This window comes from Dendropsophus ebraccatus, chromosome 1, assembly GCF_027789765.1.
Source record: "Dendropsophus ebraccatus isolate aDenEbr1 chromosome 1, aDenEbr1.pat, whole genome shotgun sequence".
In the NCBI taxonomy this organism is placed as follows: domain Eukaryota; kingdom Metazoa; phylum Chordata; class Amphibia; order Anura; family Hylidae; genus Dendropsophus; species Dendropsophus ebraccatus.
Genome location: NC_091454.1, coordinates 56,549,278 through 56,568,893, shown reverse-complemented (window position 1 = coordinate 56,568,893; position 19,616 = coordinate 56,549,278). Strand labels below are relative to the sequence as shown.

Sequence of the window (19,616 nt, the reverse complement as noted above, 5' to 3'; positions counted from 1 at the left end):
CTATGTGGTTTCACTTGGCATAAGATATCAAGTGTTCTGTAAGTAAATTCTGTTTATTCTGAAGCTTCTGCAGGAGTCCCGTCGAATATATAATGAATATCTGTCAAGTACCTCCTTGTGTCCAGTCAATGTGGATCAGCAGGCTCTTATCACAGAGGAGATGCTGGAGAAACCAACCCCTGACCTTTTCAAGGTTCAACAGCTACAGGTAACAATGCCTTGTATTACCTGAATAGAGGTGCTAATTTACAGAGGGTAACATTTCATGCTCTTACTCTCGATGTAGATATTTTCTCCAGTAAGTTAATTTAAGGCTATATTCACACACCAGATCTAATGCAGAATTTTCTGTGACTGACCACTTTCATTCTTTAGAAAAAGAAAGTATGGAATTCTCTGGTTTTGTGTATCAGGACATAAAAAAGTCCTTAGAACGTCTTCAGTTAGTTAAACCCAACCTCAGATAAACCAAAAGTTTGTAGAACCACCTTCTGCAGCAATAACTTAAAGTAAAAATGACCTATAAGACTTTATCAGTCTCTCACATTGCTCTGGTGTAATGTTGACCTACAGTATTCCTTTTTAGGGTATGTGCACGCTATAGAATTTGGGCGGAAATGTCAATTCTTTGGGCGGACAGAGGATTGAGCTTCAGATTATCTTTGAGTCTATGGGACAGGCAGAACTTCAAACGGAGAGCATCACATGAGCTCCACTTCAAATTTCCTCCCAAATTCCATGGTGTGCACATACCCTTACAACGCTGCTTTAGTCCATTGGGTTTGTGTGTACTGTTTTTGGTGTCTCCTAAGTTTCTGCCACAATTTCAATTAAGTTGTGGTCTGGACTTTTACTTGTCCATTGTAGCACCTTGTTTTTTTTTCTTTTTTAGCCATTCTGATGTAGATTTGCTGGTGTGCTTTGGATCATGTACCTGTTACATGACGCAATTATGGCCAAGCTTTAGCTTTTGGATAGATAGCCTTACATTTAACTGTGCAATACTTTGGTTTACAAAGGAGTTCATACATGACTCAATGACTTCAAGGTGCCCAGGCTCCGTGACTTCAAAATAAGCCCAAATCATCATCCCTCCACCATGCTTGACAGTTTGTATGAGATATCTGTGCTCATATGCTATGTTTGGCTGCCACTATGTAACTCGGACGGTGATGGCGATGTCGTGACACCAGTGCTTGTCCAGCACACATGTATGATGTTGGTACCTGCTTTGTAGTCTGTGGCCGGTTTGTGTCCCCAAGATGGTCGGTAACCTGTTGAGCTGTAGTGAGTCCCTTTGGCTCTTGTCACGGTAGTCCTGAGTGGCAACTGACTCACCCGGACTATTGATACCGCCACCAACAAAAAGAGGAAAAATAACCCAAGGTGTACCGTTGGTGTGTGTGGGTGCTGGTGCATGCGAAGTATGTAAGAGTCCCAGCTTTTACTATAAAGTTCTTCAATAGTACAATACATGTTTGTAGAATACATAAATCTTTGACACAGACTTAAACTCGTTTGTGCTTGAGGAGGTGCTGAGAGAAGTAAAGTAGAAGAGAGGTAGTTGTAGCGGTGCTTGAAGAGTTAAGGGTAGAGGAGAAGAGTTTGTTAAGGGAACCCCAACCCATTGAAGCAATGTACTCTACCGAAACCGGAGAGAATACCTTGCAGTGAGACGTTTACTTGTACCAGTGTTTAGACTATGTCTGACCACCTTCTGCCCTACAGTGTCAAGTGATCCGTCCTAATAGGGTAATACAAGCCCTAGTCATGGTTATCTGGGTGTAGCTAAGCTTTCGAGCCTTCCCCGTTATCTGCATTGCAAGATAGGATACATAGACCTTTTTCGGTAGCTTTGTCCTACCCAGGCTAGTACCTCTGGTTCTTAGGATACTGCCCTGTACATTTTAGACTGGTTCACAGCATGGGTTAGGGTGTTCCTGGACTCTTCTGCTTAGCACTGCATAGTAGGTATAGTAGAAGTACTGAAAGAACTGGTTGTCTCTAGCTGCATCTATACACGTGAGTGTCTAGACTAGACTGCACTGTTGTCCCAGACCCTGGCTTGGCTACAGCAGAGACGTTTGTTCAGGGTGTCTTTCTCCCATGAGATTCTGTGTAAGGGCCCTATTCCACAGGAACGATAATCAGCCGAATCGGCCCCATTCGGGCCGATTTGGCCGATTATCGCTTGGTGGAATAGAGAGAACGATCAGCCAATGATGGTGTCATCGGCTGATCGTTCATTTAGGGCCAGACCTAAAATCATTGTTCCCCCACCGTGCATCGCTACGGTGGAATAGCGGTGCGCGGCGGGCGACAGACGGTTTGAGAAGCACAACACATTTCCTGCAGGTCTTCTCCTCCGCTCTCTTCCTCCCCGGGTCCTGCGCGCTTTAGCTTCAGAATGGCCTGTCAGCTGACAGGCCACTCAGCCAATCACAGGCTGCGGCGGTCCCGGGAGAAGACCTGACAGGTAATGTATGCTGCAAGGGCTGCAAGGACATTGGTAACGATATCCCTGCAGCCCTCGCTCAACGATCATCGGGCCGTGGAATAGGATCGGCCGTGGAATAGTTGATCTGGCCCCCATCGGCCCGTGGAATAGGACCCTAAGACTGAACTTCCTACAGGAGCCTCTGTATGCCTCACTGTGAGTGGTGGGGATGAGTGTGTGCATAAGAAAGAAGAAAGATAATAGGTCAAAAGTAGAAAGCACCTCCCACTGGTTACTAAGGGCACATGGTACATAGAAAACTTTAACCTATTAGGACCTTAAGCTGTGCAGCTCATAGAAATACATATAAAAGACACTGATATCTAGAGGTGAAACTTCAAAGTGCCCTTCATCGCCACTTAACCTGAAGGAAGGAGCTTTTTGAGAAGTGCACAGGACAGACAAATACACCCATGGTAGGACACCACACCACCAAATGTGGAGCTGTGTAACAGGTTATTGTTCCAGAAGTCTAATAGTTTGTTCATGTACAACTTTGTAAACTTTATTACTTTTCTAATTTACATAAACTTCTACTCACATAAACTTAAATATTTAACATTCATTCTAACCAAAATCTGTTGTAGCTCTTGTTTTTTTTTTTTGCAATTTCTCTGAGCATTGCACAGTCTGACATTGAGGTGAATTTGCCCAGTTGTCTACTGCTAGGTAGATTTTCAACTGTCTTGGATGTTTTTACCTGTGAATAATCATTTTCAGTGTAGAAAAATGGTCTTAAAATAGTTTGGAAATGGTTTCATAACCCTTCCCAGATTGCTCCAGATTTTCAAAAGTTTTAACACGTGCCTGAGTGCTACAGACCAGCAAACTGACGAAACGTATTCTTTAGTGGTCGCACTTGTTGATAATCGATTAATTAAAGGCATTTAATTACAAGTACCTGCCTCCTACTTACCCTCTTAAAGGAGAAGTCCGGCCAAAATTAATTTTTGATATGTTGTTACTTATGAAAAGTTATACAAATTTCTAATGTACATTAATTATGGGAAATGCACATATAGAGCTATTTCCCTTAATTTAGTAGATCAGGAAGTGTTAGAAATATCTCTGAAGAAGTGACGTCACGACCCAGGGTGTAATTCCTATGGAGTGTCCAGCAGGGGGCGCTCTCTATATAGAAGTCTATGGGACTTTATTGTTTCTATGGGTTTCTATGTAATGTAATGTAATGTAATGTAGTGTACAGTGCTTTATTGAATGAATACATCTACAGAATACTTTGGGGAGCAAGTGTCCTTGCTCCCCAAAGTATTGCATAAATGTATTCATTCAATACATTCAATACACAGTAAGCCCGCCGATCCGCCGCATTTCCGCCGCATTCCCGCCGATCCGTCACACGCTGATCCGCCGCATTCCCGCCGATCCGGACCATATACATTGAACTACAGCTCCCATCATCTGCTTCTAGTATGAACAGGTGATGGGAGCTGTAGCTGGGTAATGGATATGACATGCCGCCGGGTGCAGGGGGGAGCCGCTCAGTACACAGGAGCGCTCCCCCCTCCTCCTCCTCCTTCCGTGATAACTTCCGCCTATACCAATGCTGACTCCCTGCCTGGCCGCCGCTCTCCGCTCTCCCCCCCATACATACCGGCTCCCGATGCATCCTGGTGTCCGCGCTGATGCCGGGAGCCGGTATATGTGAGCGGAGAGCGGCGGCCAGGCAGGGACTCAGCATTGGTATAGGCGGAAGTTATCACGGAAGGAGGAGGAGGAGGGGGGAGAGCTGCTGTGTACTGAGCGGCTCCCCCCTGCGCCCGGCGGCATGTCATATCCCTTACCCAACTACAGCTCCCATCACCTGTTCATACTAGAAGCAGATGATGGGAGCTGTAGTTCAATGTATATGGTCCGGATCGGCGGGAATGCGGCGGATCAGCGTGTGGCGGATCGGCGGGATGCGGCGGAAATTCGGCGGAAATGCGGCGGATCGGCGGGCTTACTGTGTATTGAATGTATTGAATGAATACATTTATGCAATACTTTGGGGAGCAAGGACACTTGCTCCCCAAAGTATTCCATAGATGTATTCATTCAATAAAGCACTGTACACTACATTACATTACATTACATAGAAACCCATAGAAACAATAAAGTCCCATAGACTTCTATATAGAGAGCGCCCCCTGCTGGACACTCCATAGGAATTACACCCTGGGTCGTGACGTCACTTCTTCAGAGATATTTCTAACACTTCCTGATCTACTAAATTAAGGGAAATAGCAGTATATGTGCATTTCCCATAATTAATGTACATTAGAAATTTGTATAACTTTTCATAAGTAACAACATATCAAAAATTAATTTTGGCCGGACTTCTCCTTTAATTCCGAGGGAAGCAGTATGGCTGCGGTACTACATCGGCATAGTTTATATTCAATATATAATTACATGGTATAATTTGTCAGGTGTTATTGTTGATCTAAAGTTGTATTCACCTAATTTCAAGACTTTCTAAGGGCCCTATTCCACAGGACGATTATCGTTCAGATTATCGTTAAATCGTTCGAATCTAAACGATAATCGTTTGTTTAAATAGCAGTTAACGACTAACGATCGAACGCGAAATCATTGATCGTTTAATAAGACCTGGACCTATTTTTATCGTTGCTCGTTTGCAAATCATTTGCATTGAATACGACGTTGTTCGGTCGTTCACAGTAGTGATGAACGCAATAGCGACGACAAGACGACCGCAAGAATGATCATAAGTAACGATTATCTTTCCATGTAAACGGATGAACGATTTAAGGTCTTTCGCAATAGTAGTCGTTTGGATCATTTATCGTTAACGATTATGCGAACGATAATCGTCCTGTGGAATAGGGCCCTTAGGGACAGATTTTTTTTATTATGTCTTGCTAGACAAATAAAAGAGTGTAACTTTCTTTTTCTCATGACTATATCTAAATGGTGTTGAAGAAAACCACTGACATGCTTCGGAAATTATCCAATTTACATATAGTATATGAAATGGATAATTCCGTTGCAAAAAATTCTACAAAAATCCCTCAAATCAGCATTTTTATATAAAATTAGAAATAATGTTAACATTAAAGTCTATTTACTTAACCAAGTCTGATATTAGGCTAGAGCTAAACAAATACATTAATGGAAAGTAAGAACATGTACTTAAGGTTGGAGGTGGTACAGAAAATCAATTTTTGGATGTACAGAATGTAAAGGCTATATTCATGTACCATACCATGCAGTAAGAACATGAACACAGGAACACAGGAATGTGATGTGAATCTATAGGAGGCGTTTAGGATACAAAAGGTTATTTAGTTATATAGGTTTTTAGGGGGATCTCTGGAGAATTAGGCTGGGTTCACATTGAGGGAGATTTATGAAAGGGTGTAAACATACACCTGATGTAAACTGCCCACAGCAACCAATCACAGCTCAGCTTTCAGCTCTGGTAAAATATAAGAGGAGTTGTGATTGGTTGCTGTGGGCAGCTTACACCAGGTGTATATTTACACCCTTTCATAAATCTCCTCTATTGTGTTTTTGCTGTAGGTTTTGATCTTTTTTTCTATTGACTTCCATTTTTTTAAAAACATATTTTGTGTACAACCTTTTTGTGTATGTTAAAAGAACAGATGACTTTTGATCCATATTTTGATTCTTTTTTTTTTTTTTTATAATAGAAGTCAATGAAAAAACTGATCAAAACGGATGCACACAAATACGGATCTGTTAAATGGGCAGCAAAAACACAGTGTGATTCCAGCCTTTTGCTAATACATTTCTATAGAAATGTAATTTGAAAGAAGAAATTGTTTTGATTTATTTATTTTTTTAACAACAGATCTTCAATTTGATGAAGTTTGACAGCTACGCTCGCTTTGTTAAGTCCCCCTTGTATCAAGAGTGCATGCTATCAGAGGTGGAAGGACGCCCTTTGCCAAATCTAAATTTCTCACCAACAAGTCCAAACTCAGGCTGCTCTGCTATTACCTCAGGGGCAGTAAAGGTAACTTACAGGCCCTGTAATTGTTGAAGACAGTGTTTGTAACATTTATAAGATGTCCATGAATGGATAAATGTGTAGACACTAAAGGTCCTATTCCACGGAACGATTATCGTCCCGTGGAATAGAGTGCAACGATCAGCCGACATCGTTCATGTCGGCTGATCGTTGCAGTCGCTTGTTTTTCAACATGTTGAAAAACAAGCGACTGATACAGCAACGATCTGCTGCCGTCGCTCCATTGGATAGGAGCGTCGGCAGCAGACGCTGCTGTATCCTATGGGCTGCCCGGACGATCAGCGATCACCCGGGCAGCCCCCCCGACCCGTGAAATAGGGGCTTTAGGGGGACATTTTTTAAAGGACAGCAGTGGCATACGCCAGGGAGAAGGCGCTGTATCCCCGGCTCACCCGTTCGTCAGCCTATTAGTGAATCCGGCCAGGGAAAAAGGGGCAGGCCTAATTTAAGACTGGCATATGAGAACGCCAGTCTTGATTATAGTGGACTCATAAACCATAGACTGGCAGCTGAATCTAGTGCAAGTGGTGGGTTTATCATGAATCTAAGGTGTATGGCCACCTTTACAGAGCCTGACACGGTCAGTACAGATTTGACAGTGTCATAGTCAGTACAAATATACCTTACTAACATACCTTACTAATATACCTTACTTTGTCAGCCTTGTCATTTCATGGGGAAAACTAGTGTTTGGTAACAATGTCAGGAGAGCTAACAGGTGGACTTCAGTGGTCAGTTTTCATTGTCAGATTATAATACACTCTCTTTAAAGACAAGGAAGCCAGCTTTTTTTTCCTAATGAATTATTTATTTATTTATCTATCTAGAAGAAACTGAGACCTGGGAAGTCCTTACCCCTTGGTGTTGATTCATCTGGATTAGACAATTTAACTGATGGTTCCAGAGCAAACAGGTCCTTCAAGAGAAAAGATCGAAAAGGAAATTCTAGAGGTGGAATAAACGTTTACATATATATGCATTATGGGGGTTGCATGAAAATGTGAACCTTTTTGCCAAATTGGTGGACCGGGATTATAGCATGGTGCAAAGGGTGTGTGGCCTCTCCCTGCACCAAATTTACTGCAATTTATGTATATTTTAATATAACTGTACACCAGCCTAGAGCTGGCATTTCTTTGGTATTTTTGCTACACAACCAACCTCAGAAACACAGGATTCATCTTACCTCTCCATGCTCCCCCAGCATCCTCCTATGGCAGTTACAGCCAGCTCCACCTATCGCTGGTCACAGCCCTGTCCAGTTTCAGTTAGTGATTGGCTGAGCGGGCTGTCACTGCCAGACGAGTGGAGGTAGTTGAGGCGGCTGGGGGGTAAGCATTGGCTGTTTGTTATGTTCTGCACCTGGGCAACATAATATTGAAAGTTAATCCTGAACAAAATAGCCCTTTAGGTACAGGCATGTAATGGGGATTTCCTCATCTCAAACAATTTTGTTGGATATACCCCAACAAAAAATGTCAATGTCAAAAAAACTTGTCATGTGCCCTTGAGCATCACTTATAGATTAACAACGAGATCTCATGCTGTTCACAAGTTGCCTTATTTTCTGCTAAGGCATGGCATCCCACTCTTTTTGAAGGGCTGCCCTCAGGTCTTTGAGTTTGTGGGGTACAAAGGTAAATATACTTTACTGACATGTCCCCTGCAGTGCTAAAATACATCGCTATTGGCCACACCTGTGTAACAGTGATCATTCGTGTGGCCTAGCTGCGCGATTAACCATGCCTTGTAAAGGCACTGCAAATAAGCATCGATCTCGCTGATCAGCACTCATTTGCTCCTGTAGATGGCTGCAAATTGGCCCATATAAAAGGACCCTTAGTGTAATATCAAGAGAATCAATTGTGACCCAGCTTCTTAGTGTCCACTGGTCCATTTTTTAAACCTTTTATAAGAAGAATTTGGTATATAGTATTGCTGTAGTAACTTTATGATGGTATAGCCAATAAAAGCTACTTGTAATTTTTGTAAATCATAGAGTTATGTTTGTAAAATCTTCAAAGTCAAAGCCCCGCTATTAGCATAAGTCTTTACCGTTCTTTTGTTTGTTCTCCGATCACTTGTATAACTTGTTTAATCTCTTCTTTATAACAATTAGCCTTCTCTGCTGGAGATTTTCTACTAACAGAATTAAAGGGGCTGTCTAGGATTAGAAAAGGGATTTGCATCTTTTTCCAGGAACAGTGCCATGTCTGTTCGTGCTGTCTGTATGGTATTGTATGTCAGCACTGTTTACTGGCAGCATGTTAACAGGTTATTACATGATAATATTAGCAAACAATATAAATGATATATCCCTATGCTGAGCATCTCATCCTACATCTTTACTACCTTTAAAGTACAGGTGGCATAGGCTGGTTTCAATGGGTTGTTCCTTGTTCCAAAAAAAAAAAAAAAAATGTGGGTAATTTCCTCTTTGATTAACCATTCCAATCACAGCCAATCACAGCTCAGCTTTCATGTTCAAACAAGCTCTGGTAAAATGAAAGCTGAGCTGTGATTGATTGCTGTTTTTGTCTCAGACCTCAGGTCTCTTTATTTTAAAGTAAATAAATAAAAATGTTTATTAAATAAATAAATTATATATATATATATATATATATATATATATATATATATATATATTTCATAGAAAAACTGAAACCTGTACTGAAGCCCTGTCATCCTACCTACATGAAATGTACAGTACTCAGTGTCAGGGCTATACAGTCTAGAAAGTCAGTATCATATACATATAAATCGTATTCATCACATTATCTCTGAATACCCTACAGTAATAAGGCAGTGATAGCAGATTGGCTTTTCAGGCAATGCTGCTTTCTGAGTAAGAACAACAGCATCACAATTTAATGTGAAGAGGCTCCTGGAAGTCTCAGATACTCTCATTTTCATCTAGTGAATAATAATAATGACTTGCTACCTAGTTGTCAGCAGACGTCTGCATTATTCAGTTATATATCGTCAGTGTATATTCTATGGAGGAGTTAACTTATATGTAAGAACCGCTTTAGTTTTGCTCATTTTTAATTCCTTTAAATCTTAACTTTCAGAATTCATGGCCTGTTGCATTTATTTTGTTAGATGTCCCAGACAGCAATGGACTCTCATCGCGACATGAGTCAGAAGGATCTTTGAACTCTGCAACCAGCCTGGATCTGATCTCCTCCTTCTCTGGCAAATCTGAGGTATGTGATATACAGAAGATATCCTCTCTCTCAGAGCTTTTTTTTAATATAGCTAAGATGTTAAAGGTACTAGAAAATCAACCTCTCAGCTCAAGAGGTATACTAACCGTGGGGGGAAGGTACAGCCATTAGCACTTCAGGAGCTTTGACACTTTGCATTGGAGAATGAAAGCATTTTTTTAGGTTCTGTAAGCACGGACATGATGGGTACCATGTTTCTCTCTGACCCAACAGTTGTCTAGTGTCAGCAGTTCAGAAACTGAATTGCAGCTGATGGATTCCCTTTAAAGCAAATGTACCATCAGGTACATCGCTTTGGGTTTCATACCTAATGGATCCGCACGCGGCGCTGGCCTTTTCAGGGGCACCCGCCGGGTATGAAGCACTGGAGGCAGGCCTGCTGACCCCATTGTCACAAAGGCGAGGGGAGATCGTCCCACTAGTGGCCGGCGGCCCCTCTGTCTCACTGCAGAAGACAGGTTCAGTATTCTCTATGGTGCTCATCTCCTGCAGTGATATGGAGAAGGCGAACCTTACAGCTGCATGCCCATTCTAATGATCGGTGGACCTAAAAACACAAACCCTGATCCATCCAAACTTTTGATTTGTTTTTGCTATGTCAAAAGCTTTTGCAAATGACAGGGACACTATAAATACCCAAGCATTTCCTCTATAATAACCATGGACAACGTAGCAATGTTTTTAAAGCAAATGAACCATGAGGTACATGACTTTTTTTTTTTACATTATCCGGTGGATGTCGCTGCAATGATCCCAGTGGTGCAGTAATTTTTCGAAGCACACCATCAGCGCTGTTCTCTTCTCATGCTCCAGCTTGGCTCTATGCACTGGAAAAGGTCTGATGCCCCCCCCCCCCCCCCCCCGTGTGACGATATCCCCTCCCCTCTGTGATACACCTCTATTAGAATCAACAGGGCCACATCACAGATGGGAGGGAATGGTTACACTGGGGGGCGGTGGGCCCACCTTCGGTGCATAGAGCTAGGCCGGTGCATGAGAAACTAAATGGCATCAAGTGTGGGAACCAGGTGGCGTTCGAAAAAAGGACTGCACCACCGGGATCACTGCGCCAGTGCTGACCAGGTTATTTTTTTAAAAAAAGTTATGTACCTGATGGTACATTCCCTTTAACACACAGGCGTAACTACCGCGACTGTTTCCACTTTATAATACCGTTATAAGTGTAAAGCAATGGCCATCTCTGCCTTCTCTATGGAAAATTCCTACAGCTAGGGCTGTCCCCATTCAGCACTGAGGACAGCTCACTATTTATACGTTGGGAGGTCCACAAGAGATTTTTTTTTTTCTTCATCAACACTGTAGCCAGATGGTAGTTGTGGCCATGCCGAACACATAATACCTATCATATATCTGTCTGTGCTTCCCTAATATAACAGTAGGGAAATATAAAAGCTATGATATGTTTTGTGATTGTAAGGTCCACACCATGGTTTCTATTATTCACACATCTGTCTCCAGTTTAATATATTGACTTTTTATTATTTTTAAGCATTTGTATTCCCTAAGAGACTATTTAATGTCTCTGACATATTTGTAAATGTTCCCATGGTACATCTGAACTGAACATTGGTGGGGTTTTCCACTTGAAGGCCACAGATACTAATTACTGTGACCTTCCCCTTAAATTCATCTTTTTGTGAAAAGAGGCACACATGGGAATATTTGAGTATAAGAATATCCCCAGAGCCTTTTTACTCAAGTTTTCTCTGCTCTCTTGGTCGCAAGCCGCATCTTCTGTGGGGTCACGGTGTGACCCCATTCTTGTATGACCATGCAGTACAGATAATTCCTGGTTGCACAACCAGGAATGGGTGTGTAGCCCAAGCCTTAGGGCCTTGTCCCACGATCTGTGAAACACAGAACTACAGACAGTTAAGCCCTATAGTGGACTCTATCCCTGCCCGGTATCATGTATTAATATGAACCCAGGATCCAGGAGCCGGGAAAGTGTTTGAATCTATGTGGCACTGTAATGAAAAAGCTGGGTAACATTACCCAGTTTACATTTTCAAATGTGTTGCACAGCATTAGTGAATCTTCCCCACTGTTGTCGATATAGGCCCTATTAGATGACCCAAGGCTCTCAGTGAAAGAGTTCTGATCTCGGTGGTGAGCGATTTTTCACAGAGTCATCCAAAGTCTTAGTTGTGTAGCCAGGCCACATGAATGATTGCTGGATCGTTAATGTGGCCCTTTCTGACCATGGCCCCTATTAGATGGAAAGATGTATGGGTAGCCCTATTACACAGGGTGCACTGGGACATGTCCTATTTTTTTCTGGAACAGATTACGGATCCGTAAAACTACAGATATTAATAGCCCAATAGGAATCAATGGGCCCTAAATTCTCCCGTAATTGCAAAACTAGTGGACCCTCAACATACAATATTAATTGGTTCCAGGACGACCATTGTATGTTGAGAATATTGTATGTTGAGACCAAAATTGAATGGAAAACTGGTAATTGGTTCTGAATCCCCTAAAATGTCATCCCAAAATGAGAGAAAAGTAAGATTTAAAGGAAAATAAGCCGATAACTCATATAGATAAAGCAAGTCCTTACATATACAGTCAGAAGGAGCTACTGGAGACTGTAAATGACTTTCTAGGTAGAAGATGGGAGTGTCTTCATAGTCCTGTACAGATTACACAGGGTCCCAGAAATATAAAATGAAGCTACCCTTACCTGGTGCCCAAAGAAGCAGCTCATCCTGGCACAGGTAAAGAGCAGTACAGGACACTGAATATCACACAATACTCTACTACGCACTATTAGACAGCCAACCAGTGCATGCATTTCAGTAATACTGGTATTTTACCAGTATAATGGCCAGTTTCATTGGTTGATCAGCTAGTTATTTACATGTTCCGCAGTTCACGACTGTCTGTAGCATTGTATGTTGAGTCTGGCCTCAAGTTACAATGGTCCAGAAAGGACCATTGTATGTTGAAAATATTGTATCTTGAGGCCGTTGTAAGTTGAGGGATCACTGTATGCAATTACAGATAAATTTACCCAATGTGTGAACAAGGCCTTAATCTTACAAAACCTATTTGTTGACTTACTTTATGCCAATGTTCTCTGGCCACTACCACACTCAACCACACTCTCTTCTAAAATGTATAAATGTGATGCAAAGTTTGCTAGTTTTTTTATGCAGACTATGGCTTTGTTTACACGTACTATTTCTGTCAGTCTTTTGTTCAGTATCTTTTCAACCAATACCAGGCTTGGAACTGACAGGGCAAAATTATAATGGAAAGATTTGCACAGCTTCTGTGTTTTCAGCCCACTCCTGGTTTTGGTTAAAAAAAACAGACTGACAGAAATCCAATTTATGACCATAGCCTTAAACTGAATTGTTTCACATATGGAGCATATATATATATATATATATATATATATATATATATATATATATATATATATATATTACAGACTTTTATGCCACATTTGGCAGTAGTGCTTTGGCTAATAAAGAACACACACAAAAATGTAATAAAAACACATTTGTCATTTTTAAAAGAAAACTCTGTATGTAAAACCAGTCTACGGCCCTATTTAAGCGTTCTGTAAGGCTACGTTCACATTAGCGTTTGACCATCCGGGACCATTCCGTCTACCTTTTCCGTTTTAGAGTAAGCAAAACAGAAACTGTCGGATCCGTTAAAATCCCCATAGATTCCCATGCTATTTTAGTGTGCTCCGTTTGCCCTAATTGTGCTCCGTTTGCATGCAATCCGTTCAAGGTCCGTTTTTTTGAACGGAAGAAAAAATAGTGTTTGCAGTATTTTTCTTTCCGCTTAAAAAAACGGATCACGAATGGAAAGTGCACTTCCGTTTTTTTTTTACATTGTAGTCAATGAGGACGGATCTAAAACGGAAGGTATTTCCGTTAACATCCGTTTTTTTCATCCGTTTTTGCACTGAGCATGGGCAGAAGCAGCAAGAAACCAAAGAAGAAAAATAAACGGATAGAAAAACGGATGCTGACTGATGCAAATGGATGCAAACTGATGTACAAAAGTCATTTTTTTTAAGCCAAAATACAAACGGACCATTAAAAAAAGATGAACATTTTGCACTCAGTTTGCATCAGTCTGCTCATCAGTTTATGCTCATCCGTTTAATTAATATAGACGGATCCGTTAGAAACAAAGAAAAACGCTAGTGTGGCTGAGCCCTTAGTTTGCCATTTAAGGACAAATTTAGGGCCTGTTGATTTCTATTGGGCTGTTCATCATGTTACTGAAATGACATCTGCAAGAATTACAGATTCATATCAATTTGACACCATCTTTTTAACATCTTTCCACTTTTCACAGATACACAAAAAATACACATTACAGATGCACTACAGATAGTTTTTGGGGGGGATCGTGGATGAAGATTGTGTAGAAATCACTAGTGCCTGGTTGATACCTGTGAGCTGCATGTAGGCAGGGCAGGCTTTGGCAGTGTGCCTTTTACACACACATTTACTGGTATTTTTGAAGTTTTACAGAAAAATGTAAACATTGTATCTTACTGTAGACTTTTAACTAACATGCAGAATTATAACAAAAAAAGTGATACAAACAACTCTTCATATGAGAGGGTCCATAATCAGGCTGGCTGTTGTTAAGTTCACATTCATTTACTCTCCTCTATGTCTAAAACTTTCAGCTATTTAAGACATCTTGTACTTCAAATAGGCTGGTTTGTCTTCCACAATCCCCTTTTCCTTTTTTTAGCAACAACTTAAACCAGGGGTAAAATGTGCTCAAGGTTGCACACCAGTTTTATGTAGCATTTCTTTCCTTTTTTTCAGTATGACAGTGGCAGCCTGGGCAGTACAGAACGTGATCCAGACTGCAAACCTATGAAATACTGCTGTGTTTACCTCCCGGATGGCACAGCCTCACTGACCGCTATCAAACCTGGACTAAGCATACGAGAAATACTGGTGGGAGTCTGTGAGAAGCGAGGGTATAACTCTTCGGATGTTAAAGTGTACCTGGCTGGAAATGAGCAGGTATTGTATTGAGAAGACATTATGGTGGTTTACTTAGTACTTAGGAGAAGTCTGGCGGAGAAGTAAAAAATCATTAAAGTGTACCTGTCATTTAATTTCTTTTTGCACAAATCAATAGTACAGGCGATTTTAAGAAACTTTGTAATTGGGTTTATTAGCTGAAAAATGCATTTTTATCATGAGAAAGCAGTTTGAACCTCCCCCCCCCCCCTGTCTTCATTGTTCTCTATGGAGAGGGGAGGGGTGGAGGGAGATGAGGCACCAAAACAGGACAGCAAAGAGTTCATTTACAGCTACATCACTGGGCTATCTTCTCTTAAGTCAGTACTTACCTTTCTGACCTCTGAATAGAGGCTTTCACAAAGTTCCCGCTGTGTAATCCTTTGTTCTCTTCTCTCTGCTGCCAACTAATCTTCCTCCTCCCCCCTCCCCTTTCTATAGAACAGACAGGGGCATGTCTGATGCAACAAGCAGGGCTGGAGTGGGACTGAAAATCAGCCCTGGCATTTCAGAGCAGACAGGCCCACTCACCGGGTGGTGATAAGTTATGAGACGATGTTGCGAGTGCATCATGGCTACATGTTGTATCATCACAGCCATGACTGGAATATCAGATAATAACACAGTAAATGGGGTCAGAAGCTTTTGTCTCTGTACTGTGTAGCTGAGCCACAGTTACAAGTCCTCACCACTAAACAGTGTACAGAGACAGACTGCTTCCAGCCCCGGTAACCAGTTTAACACCACCACCGCATACTGACTAATACCACTACATACTGACTAATACCACTGCCTACTGACTAATACCACTGCATACTGACTAATACCACTGCATACTGACTAATACCACTGCATACTAATACCTTCACATACTGACTAATACCACCGCATACTGACTAATGTCACCACATACTGTTTAGTTAGTATCTGGTGGTGTTAGTCAGTATGCCGTGGTATTAGTCAGTATGTGGTGACATTAGTCAGTATGTGGTGGTATTAGTCAGTATGTGGTGGTATTAATCAGTGTGTGGTGGTGTTAGTCAGTGTGTGGTGGTGTTAGTCAGTGTGAGGTGGTATTAGTCAGTGTGTGGTGACTCTGTACTGTGTAGCGGTGCTGCAGTTATAGGTTGTCACCACTACACAGTGTACAGAGACAGACTGCTTCCGGCCCCGGTCGATGTGCTGAGTTTAACACCACCACCGCATACTGACTAATACCACCACATACTGACTAATACCACAGCATACTGACTAATACCACCACATACTGACTAATACCACCTCATACTGACTAATACCACCGCATACTGACTAATACCACCACATACTGACTAATGTGACCACATACTGACTAATGTCCCCACATACTGACTAATGTCACCACATACTGACTAATACCACCGCATACTGACTAATACCACCGCATACTAACTAACCCCACCGCTGCTACTAAATAACATCCACTGTACACAGATCACTATTACCTCATACAGTCATATAGAGGTGGACGCAGCTCTACACAGGTACTGTACTCCATATACATTACAGTGCAGTTACATCAGGTGACTCACAGGGGACGTCTTCTCTGGTCAAAGTTCTTCCCTTTTCATTTTCTTCTCCATCTGCCCTGGGCCATTAGAACTTTTGTGAGCCACAAATTCACAGAATCTTCCAGACAGACATATTAGGCTCCTAACTCGGGCACCATCCTCATCTCTCTACACACTGCACATCTGTATTGTCCTCTTTACACCCTCATTTAGTGGGTAGGCTAACTCTATGTGATCCCCTTATAGTATATGGCCCTCCTCTCTGTAACCCCCTCCTTATAGATGGCCCCCTTATGTTGCCCCCCCTTATAGATGGCCCCCTTATGAAAGGCCCCCCATGCTGTCCCCCTTATAGATAACCCCCTATGTTGCCCCCCCTCTATAGATGGCCCCTTCTATGTTGTCCTTTTATAGATGGCCCCATCTCCCCCTATATTGTCCCCTTATAGATGTCCCCCTCTCCCCCAATGTTGTCCCCTTATAGTCCCCCTCTCCCTCTATGTTGTCCCCCTCTCCCCTATGTTGTCCCCTTATAGGCCCCCTCTCCCCCTATGTTGTCCCCCTCTCCCCTATGTTGTCCCCTTATAGTCCCCCTCTCCCCCTATGTTGTCCCCTTATAGGCCCCTTCTCCCCCTATGTTGTCCCCTTATAGGCCCCCTCTCCCCCTATGTTGTCCGCTTATAGATGGCACCTCTCCCCCCCCCTTATAGATGGCCCCCTCTCCCCCTATGTTGTCCCCCCTTATAGATGGACCCCTCTCCCCCTCCCTTATAGATGCCCCCTTCTCCCTCCCTTATAGATGGCCCCTTTTCTCCCCCCTACCCTTATAGATGGCCATTTCTCCTCCCCCTTTATAGATGGCCCCTTCTCCTCTTCTCCTCCCCCCCCTTTATAGATGGCCCCTTCTCCTCCTCTTCCCCCCTTATAGATGGCCCCTTCTCCTCTTCTCCCTCCTCCCCCCTTATAGATGGCCCCTTCTCCTCTTCTCCCCCCCCCCTTATAGATGCCCCCTTTTCCTCTTCCCTCCACCCTCTGTGCAAAGCAGATTTAAAAAAAAAAAACTTACCTAACAACGCGCTCCCCCGTCAAGCCTTTCTTTTCCTGCAGCCTCTGTCTGATGCTCGGCTGCCGGGGGTGTGGCGCCTTATCCCTGGCAGCGCGCGTATCATAGAGCTCTCTGTGGGCCTGTGGCCGCGACTTCCGCCACAGAGATGAGCTGGAAGTTGCGGCCACGGGCCCACATAGAGCTCTATGATATACGCGTTGCCGGGGATAGGGCGCGACACCCCCGGCAGCCGCGTATCAGACGGGGACTGACAGGAATGTTGTGGGCCGGTCCCGTGCTCCTCCTGGCTGAGTGACTACTTTTCCATAGGGTTGTGGAAAGGAGTCACCGGGTCTGGCATTTGCCAGAAGTGCCCTATGGCCAGTCTGGCCCTGGCAACAAGACACAGACTGGTGGGATTTATCCTGTTCAGCCAATCAGTTACTCCAGCTGTGTCCCGCCCCTTTACTGGCTGGCTAAGCGAGGCATGGGTTAGCTGCCATCCATTGTGACGTCACCAGTGGGGAGCTCAGAAGACAGCCGGCAGGGTCCAGGAATGGGGCACCAGGACAGGTGACTATAACTTCTTTTTTTATTTTCCCCCCACCCCCTGCCCTGATGATTTTTTACCTCCCCACCGGACTTCTGCTATAATACTGTTGGGCTCATTATATGTCTCCATTTACAGAAAAAGAGCCTTGTTTACAGCTGTACCTCTGCTTTTATACCTAACTGGTTCTGGAATGCAGTTTGAGAACTGAGCAGTATTTTTTCTTAGGAAAGACTAATAATTAGCTATTATTAACTACATAACTCCAAACACTCCAGCAATGTTATACAGTACAGTATTGTATTAGGCTATGTTCACACTACGTAAGAGACCGGCCATTCCGTGACCCCAGCTGGGTCACGGAACGGCCGGTCTCTGGCCGGATCGGATCATCCTTCTGGCCGCAGAGCTCTGATGCGGGCGCATAAGTGCGCGCCCGCATTAGAGCTTCCCATAGCCCACAGTGAAGCAAGCGCCCGGAGTAGTGTGAACATAGCCTTATACTGTATGTTAGGGCTCAACAATGCTAAACTCAGCCATGATTTATGCCAGAAAAATGACAATTCAGCCACCCTTCAGGGGGTTGGGGAGACACTAGAGAGGATAGGAGGAGGCAGAAAACCAGAAGGAGCAAGGGACAGACAAGCAGCACGTGAACACATTGTTGATGTTTGAATTTGCTGAACATTCGGTTCGGTAACGTTCATCCGAGCCCAAAAGTTTGTCAGAGCGAACGTCTTTTTGAAACACATTCGCATACTGAACAAAGTTTAACTTGCGAACCTTACTTCCGGGTAAGTTTTCTTTCGAATACATATATATTCATATATACATATATGTATTTATAATACATTATACAATAAATAAAATAAAATAGGAGGTTATAAGTGCTTTATTTTGCCAATGTTCCAGTCAGTGTACATAGTCACAATATATATATGCGCACATTGATCTAGTTTGATTAATATTGCTTTTTTTTTTTAAGCAAAGAGTTTTACGTAAAATTGGCTGTAGAAGGGTTCGGCCATACATAAAGTCACCAGTAGATGGCGCAATTGATCCTTACATGGAAAAAAAAGATTGTATTAGTGTGGATGTCATAAATAATCTGTTGTGGCCCCAAATATCACATAACAAGGATCATAAAAGATAAAGCACCTAAGGTAACAGCAGAGTTTGGAATGTGAAATATGTAAGTATCACTTGGAGACCAGTAAGTCCGCTGGCTGATCACTAGTTGATGACAGTAAACTGGAGAATGATCGATATCGCTGTCCTCTTCACAGCAGGCCTGATGCTAGACTACATAGGGCCTCCAAATGTCATACAGTGCCCACTGTTATTAGGGAGTTGGTAGAGCACTCTGATGCTCCCATCCTATTATTTAGCCATTCCTTGTGCCAGGCATAACAGCAGGGAAGCCACTTTACATTCAGCTTGTAAGGTGTTTTCTGAATGAAGTATTCTGTATTGTTGGGCAAACAGTACATAGCACAAGATCAGCTTACGTACTAGGTACATAGGTTACTCCCCTCAGAACAGTCCAAGTAATAGTGATCAGTGAAGAGCACTCTTAGCTAAAACTTTGCATTTATTTTACACTTGTTAAAAGCATTCTTCAGAGTCTCAAGGGCAGCATAGTAACATCAAAGGGAACAGGGAAAACGCATAGCCAAGTAATGCTCTATAGTGT

At 42.8% G+C, this 19,616-nt stretch overlaps 1 protein-coding gene across 2 annotated transcripts in view; it reads left to right on the top strand.

Moving 5' to 3' along the window:
* RGS14 (regulator of G protein signaling 14) overlaps nucleotides 1-19,616 on the top strand; it is an 85,646-nt gene that overhangs the window by 49,485 nt on the left and 16,545 nt on the right. For both annotated transcript variants that reach the window (XM_069954554.1, XM_069954557.1), the window contains 5 exons: nucleotides 65-208; nucleotides 6,336-6,500; nucleotides 7,343-7,466; nucleotides 9,618-9,721; nucleotides 14,575-14,778. In XM_069954554.1, coding sequence (XP_069810655.1) covers nucleotides 65-208; nucleotides 6,336-6,500; nucleotides 7,343-7,466; nucleotides 9,618-9,721; nucleotides 14,575-14,778 — 741 coding nt within the window. The remainder of the gene's footprint in view (nucleotides 1-64; nucleotides 209-6,335; nucleotides 6,501-7,342; nucleotides 7,467-9,617; nucleotides 9,722-14,574; nucleotides 14,779-19,616) is intronic.